At 36.5% G+C, this 6,928-nt stretch overlaps 1 protein-coding gene across 1 annotated transcript; it reads right to left on the bottom strand.

Moving 5' to 3' along the window:
• Positions 1-2,757: 2,757 nt before the first annotated feature.
• On the bottom strand, positions 2,758-3,414 carry LOC147558996 (uncharacterized). Its single transcript, XM_086659134.1, has one exon. It carries the CDS (start codon positions 3,412-3,414, stop codon positions 2,758-2,760), a length of 657 nt encoding a protein of 218 aa, XP_086515260.1.
• Between the last annotated feature and the right edge of the window lie 3,514 nt (positions 3,415-6,928).

Here is a 6,928-nt window from a genome sequence, read left to right as displayed (position 1 = left end):
TCCACTTCTTATGTGTCTTACTTGATCCGTTGCACGTATTGTTTGCTCTCGGAGAATGTCAATGTCAAGCTCTTCTTCTTTAAGTGAGATTATGGAGGTGAGTTATTATAGATTTTCTTTGAGTTTCTTCTTACAAAGTATTTGTGAAGTGGATTTTGCTAGGAATTTGAGTAGATTAAGTATCCCCCCATTTCCTTTATTTTACTTTGTCTATATATTGCTGGGATAGACTCTCTAGAAAACAATATGGGAAGTGAAAATAACACACATGAACTTAGGAGGTGGAAACAGAAGTAGGAAAGATAACTATGCAATTGCAACGGGTGGTTTATTCTTAATATCTTAGCATGCGACACAAAAATATCAACGACTGCAGAACTTAGGTTTGATATAAGTTGCAGGTTCTAGAATTGCATAGTGAAACCCAGGATGCTAGAAAGAGAAGATATGAATAGAAGTGTTTGATGAGATCAAATCCATTTTACTAAAATGGAAGCTGGAACGGGATAATCAGTACTGAAAATAAGTTGTAATGGGTAGCATTCTATGCTAGTCGAAGAGTGGGTAATTAAGTTAACGAGACACTCTTTTGATTGAAAGGGGAAGAATAGTAAGAGAACGAGAACTTATTAGATAGTCCATGTCTGTTAATTTTGTAAAACAAGATAACCACGGCTTTGTGATTGAATCTCATAGGATTTTGGTTTCTTTGTATGAAAAAAAGTTAGAGCTTAGAAAAGCAGTTGGGTGTTTATTTGCCATGTTTGCAGGTTACCCCTTTGTGCCTCATACATGAACTCGTTACTCCATGACCACCATTGAAATCATAGTTCAATATGTAATTGTATGCAAAAGTGTTCATGGTGTTGTTTGGTTTTAATGATTTTAATGGAGTTTTTGTAATAGATTAATCTTAATCGGTACTCTGTAAACTAATTATAAATTGTAATGCTTTTGTTTGTGGGTAAAGAGTTCAGGTATAAGGCACAAAGGGAAGGGATAGAGCATGAATTCCGAGAATAGAAGAGCTCCAAAAACTTGAAGCAAAGGAAGGAACAAAGGCTTGAACCAACACTGCTCGAGAAGTATAAACATTCACGTATTATTGTTGTTTCACTTTTACGTTATTGTGTTGAGGAAAACAAAGATTTTTTAGTTTATGAATTTATGTCTAATAAGAGCTTGATATTTTTAAATCTCTTTCAGTTCTTTATCGTGAATTTGATCCACCAATTATTTAATCAAGTAAAGATCGGTGGCTTCATATCGATCCCCTTTAAGTGAGTTTTACATGAAGTCACCGATATGCACTCCAGTAGCTTGCGTGGGTTACTTTAATTGGGTTGGAGTTCAAATCGGTTGGCTCATGTCGAATCCGCTTAAAGGGAATCGACACAAAGCCACCGATTTGAACTCCAAAAGCTTAGCAAAGCTACTAGAGTTGAGTTCGACACGAAACCGCCGATTGTCTTTGGGTGAGTTCGACATGGAGCTATCGATTTTAATTGAAACCATGATTTAGGTAGTTGTTTCAAATCGGTGACTTCGTGTCGATTCCCTTTAAGCGGATTCGACATGCGCCAACCGATTTGAATTCCAGTAGCCTAGGAAAGCTGTTGGAGGGATATCGGTGACTTCATGTCGAACTCATTTGAAGAGGATCGACATGAAGCCACCGATTAGGACTGAAATAACTCTAGATTAAGCCACTGTTCAAATCGGTGGCTTAGTGTCGATTCCCTTCAGGGATTTCGATATGAAACTACCGATTTGTATTGAAACTATGATATAGATAGTCGTTACATAGAAACACCAAGAACGTGTTCTTCTCTTTGCATTTTACAAAATTAATGTTCAAATTTAACGGAAAACAATAAGAGTACAAAACATTCAACAATATATGATTGAAAAATTGATATCAGCCAATGGAATGGACAACAACATAAGTCAACTCGTATGACATAATGGCCTCTCCTTGGAATTTCATCAAACACTTGATTGACTAAGGAAGAGACCCACACTTTGCATACTTGTGTTTCCATTACATGATGACATAATAACCTCTCTTAGTCATTTCATCAAACACTTAATTGGCAAGGTAAGACACCTACATTTTACATATTTGTGTTCCTACTACACTATAACATAATAACTCCTCTTAGTCATTTCATCAAACACTTGATTGGCAAAGTAAGAGACTCGCATTTGCATACTTGTATTTCTATTACATTGTAACATAATAACCTCTCTTAGTCATTTCATCAAACCCTTTATGGTCATACATTTCATCTGGATTTTTGCTAATTGTTTTATTGATGAAGATTATGATTTTGGAGGGACTTCAACCTTCGATTGATGAAGAAGAGAGACAAATTTACTTCATAAGGTCGATCGATTTGATGATTTTGAAAATTTTGACCTAGAGAGAGAGTGAGAGCTTTCAAAGGTTTCTTAGGATCCACTTTAGCTTAATGAGGAGTTGAAAGAGAAATCAACTGAGATATTTGAGAACTAAGACTAGATTGAGATAGAAATTTGAAGTGATAGTTGATTCAAATAGTGATTTCGAGCTTTGGTTGAGAGGAAATCAAGAGAGAGATGAAGAACACCCGTTTTACTCTCTGATTTGGGGATAATTTGAACATATCTAGAAATTCTAGATATGTTATTTATTGGAAGGTAGGGTGGGAAACAAAAAAATAAAAAAGTGGAAAAAGGGCATTTTTTTTTTTGCTGACAGAAAACAAAAACAAAAACTCAAACTAAGTGCAGGCTCAGGTCCGCGGTCATCACCTCTTTGGAGTTCCAGATTCGCCTTTCGGTAGTTCTTCTCCCCCATTTGGCCAATAGGTCCGCCTGTGTATTGATCGTACGTGGACCATAGTGGAAAGTGAGATTCACGAAGGTTCCCGCAAGAGATAGTATTTGATCCATGTAATCCTTCGATTGCCAATTGATATTGTCATGCTGCTTCTTTAGGTAGTTGATAATGTTGCAGTTATCACTTTCAATCTGGAGATGGGTAATGTTGAGTTCGGACGCCCATTTGATTGCCTCCAGAATCGCTATACTTTCGCACTCCTCTGCAGTTTGTCCTCGGATGGAGCCCGCCCTGGCGATTATGAAATCTCCCCGGTCATCATGAATTATACTTCCAAATCCCGCCGGTTCCGCATAGTTGGTAAATGATGCATCCACATTAATCTTGAGGAACGGTTGTTCCGGAGGTTGCCATCTTGGTTTATTCACCTCTGGTTTCTTTGGTTTGTGGACCCGCCAGCTTGTCTCGAAGCCTTGAATTCTGTGAATGGTCTGTTGAGGTGTACCGTCCTCCCTGCCGAAGCTTTTCTCGCATCGTGCTTTCCAAATGAACCACATTATTTTTGCCATCCTCGCCATACCTTCTTCATCCATCGTTTGCCAAAACATTATCCACTCAATAACTGTTCGAAAATTACCTGTTCTGATACCGAAGTAGTGCCAAATAGCTCTCGCATAGTTACAGTGTAGCAGTATATGAGAGATCGTTTCTCTTTCCGTGCAGAAGGAGCACACATAGTTATTACCAATGTATTTACCAATTTTTTTTTTTTTTTTTTTTTTTTTTTTCAGTCTCCCAGTTTGGAAAAAGGGCATTATACCAAACTTTTCTTGAGTTGGGGCAAAAAAAGGAAGTGCCCCTTGGATCGGGGCATTTCACCAAAATCCCCAATACTAAAATGTTAAGAGTTATCCGGAATTCAGGGATTTGGTTGGTGGAATAATACGCATTAGAAATTTAAACTCTTCTTCTAAAGCTACAAATATTTTCAATTATTATTTATCCTGATGAGAGTTTAGAAGTTAGATTTATTGAACTCGTAATTTATTGTCGTACGTGGTGCCTAAATGGAATATCGTGAAAAATTTCCTTATAATCATATGAGATATCTTATGGGTGGTGTGTATACATGAGTTTGTATGTACATCTCGTGTGTACTTGTAATCAATAGTTAGGACTTTTTTTTGTTGTTGTTGAGAATAGTGTTAAGACTTGAGATAGTAAAGTGGTGTTTTTTGTGAGAGTAATGCTAGAATAGGTTACAAATCAAAGCCTACTTCAGGCCTACACAATAACGACCTCTATTATTTTTCTCTCTTGATGAACTTATTTGCTTTCAATAGGTGGTTGATTCTTATTTAGGTATGGGAGACACCCATTTTTGTAGCTTCTTCTCCCATTTTCTTTAAGTTAACGTCGTTTTATATTAAGATAATTGTGGTTCGTAAAGAAGATCAATTTTCAAGTGACAAAATAGGGAACCTAATAATGAAGAATTGAAGAAATTAAGGTACGTATATACGTAAATGCTCGTAATCCACGGTACTTTGTTTAATTAAGCAGTAAATGTGCAACTATAATAAGTTAGATTCGTTTCTACAAGAAAATTATGCTATTAAGTTTCACTTTTTATTTTATTAGTTTACTAGGCATTATTTCTGCTGGCAACCAATTCTGTAAAGCATTTCATACGTCATAAAGTGGTTGGGTTACCTGTTATGAAAATGAATAACCTTCAATTTACAAAAATAAACCTTCTACTATCGGAATTATTAGATCTTTTACCAATGACAAACCACTCTAAATCTTTGAGAATGTAAATCTTCAAAAACAAATTGGTGTACAATTTTTTTTCGTCGACTCCCTAGTTGAACCCTGAAAATCTCAACTTTATTCAAATCTTCCATAACTTGAAGAACCCAGACAGATGAAGCCATCTTCACAAAAGCTTAACAATGGAGTCTTGATGTCCACCATTCAGTATTAATACTTATTTATACCCAAAATTGTTGTCCTTATACTTGAATGAACAATCGATAAGTACTTTGTGCTGATGTCAAAAATGACCTTCCGTTATATCAGCATGAAACAGAGACTTGATGCATGACAACATCCGTTATGATCGAATATTCTGGTAAGTTGATCGTGATTCTTTTCGTCTGCTTCTTGCTCCAACTCAGATTCCTTGCTCCTGCTCCTTGATTCCTGAGGGAAAACCTGCAAAGGGTCCGAAAACTGCTTCGACGCCCAAGACAATTAGGATGCTCTTTGTAGTAAAAAAATTGAATATTGATTGAACCTTTTTTGGGGGCGAGTTATGGGAACTCTGTGTGAGGGGCGATCTTTCTGGTTGAGAGATCGTATTAAAGCTTATCAAGAGTATCAAAAGCTTGTCTAGTAGAGGACGATGGGAGGCCCTTATATAGGCTGAAGTTGACCGACGGTGTTTAGGTGATCTAGATTAGGCGGTCGTGATCCATCGTTTACGGAAGTTTCCCACTGTTCGTGGTTAGGGTTTCCCTTGTAGTTATCTAGTATCTAGTATAAATAGAAGTTCCTAAGTTCAAGGATCCTTCGTAGATATCCTGCCGAGGTGATAGATTATCTAGGAGATGTTCCTCCTTTGGGATTCTTGAAGTCCAAACTTGCTTCAAGAAAAATTAAATGCAAAAAGAAGATAGACAGAGTAGAAGATTCACATTGTAATTAGAAAAATAATACAATTGATCTGACTGAGAAGGAGGAAAGTTAAGAATGTCCCCCATCAACCCTTGGTTCGGGTCCTTACGAGGCGGAAAAAGGGTCATTCTAGACTGGCTCTCCCGTTGAACAAGTATAAATTTTCATTTAATTTAGACATAGCCAAAACCCATTGCCTTTGAACAAGAAACCCTTCTCATCAACCGAAAAGTATAAATGTAATTCTAATAGATAGACATGGCCAAAACCCATTACCATTGAACAAGTATAAATTTTCATTTAATTTACACAATAAAACTATGAGATAAAAAACCTTTCTTTCTTCTGATATTAAAAGTGGAAGTGTTAGAATCGCAAAAGATTTTGACAAAAAAAATTAACCAGCTGATGTGGCGGTTGTGATATTCATCTCTCAACGGTCCAGATTTGGTTAAACTTTCAAACCACAACTGCCACATCAGTTGGACAACTACTTATGTCAAAATCTGTAGTGATTTTAACATTTCCCTATTAAAAGTACATATAATCCAAGCATGGAGGAACTGAGATTGATAGTTCTCGAGATTAGAACCATGTTACAACTTTGTCGCCTCCTAAGAGACGAGAGTGAGTGAAAAGCTCTTGAACGTAAGATGATCTTTTACGAGTTTGTACTGATCTTCTGACCTGAATCCTCGTTGTTGTCATCGTTGTTGGACCCGAAAAGGAGAGACTGTATCTATTGATTGATAGACCTCTGATAAGCATTTGCTCAATATCAATGTTACTCAGATCAAGTGACAATGTACCCTCCCTACCAGTTTCCAGTTCTATCACAAATTCACTACAATGACACGTTTACCTCCCCGTATCCTGCTTTGTCAGGGCGGCACCAACATTCCATCCTTGTCCTGTATCGACATCAAAGGTAAGCTCAATGTTAGAACATAATATATATATATATATATATATATATATATATATATATATATAGAATCGATATTTCAAAAGGAATCTCGCTAATAATGGTTCATGGTTGGTATACGTAATTAGTTTCGTTTTTCTTGACTAAACATCCTCCAAAGATAGTGAGCAAATAATCCTGACCCTACTTCTAATGTCTAAAATACTAATAATGCATGGGTAAAAATGGTAGTCATGATAAAGGAACCGTCGAACCGATTAAGAAAAAAACATATTGGGATTAAGAAAGATCCATATGAGGACTATATAATAATATTTAGTACAAATTATTTACATATTTTACATACCAGTTTGCTGCTTTCGAATATCTTCCTTTTCCTCCTTTAGTGTACATACCCTCTGGCACTTCCACATTTCTCTTGTAGTTTTCTCTCGAGACTATTCTCGTTGGTGTCACTTGTGCCCAATGGTGCCTTGTGTACTTCTGGCATCATATTTAGACAA

Source organism: Eschscholzia californica, unplaced genomic scaffold (genome assembly GCF_041429995.1).
Source record: "Eschscholzia californica isolate CP2 unplaced genomic scaffold, dmEscCali1.0.p SCAF_2, whole genome shotgun sequence".
In the NCBI taxonomy this organism is placed as follows: domain Eukaryota; kingdom Viridiplantae; phylum Streptophyta; class Magnoliopsida; order Ranunculales; family Papaveraceae; genus Eschscholzia; species Eschscholzia californica.
Note: the sequence above shows the minus strand (reverse complement) of the source record. Positions and strands in the feature narration are given on the sequence as shown.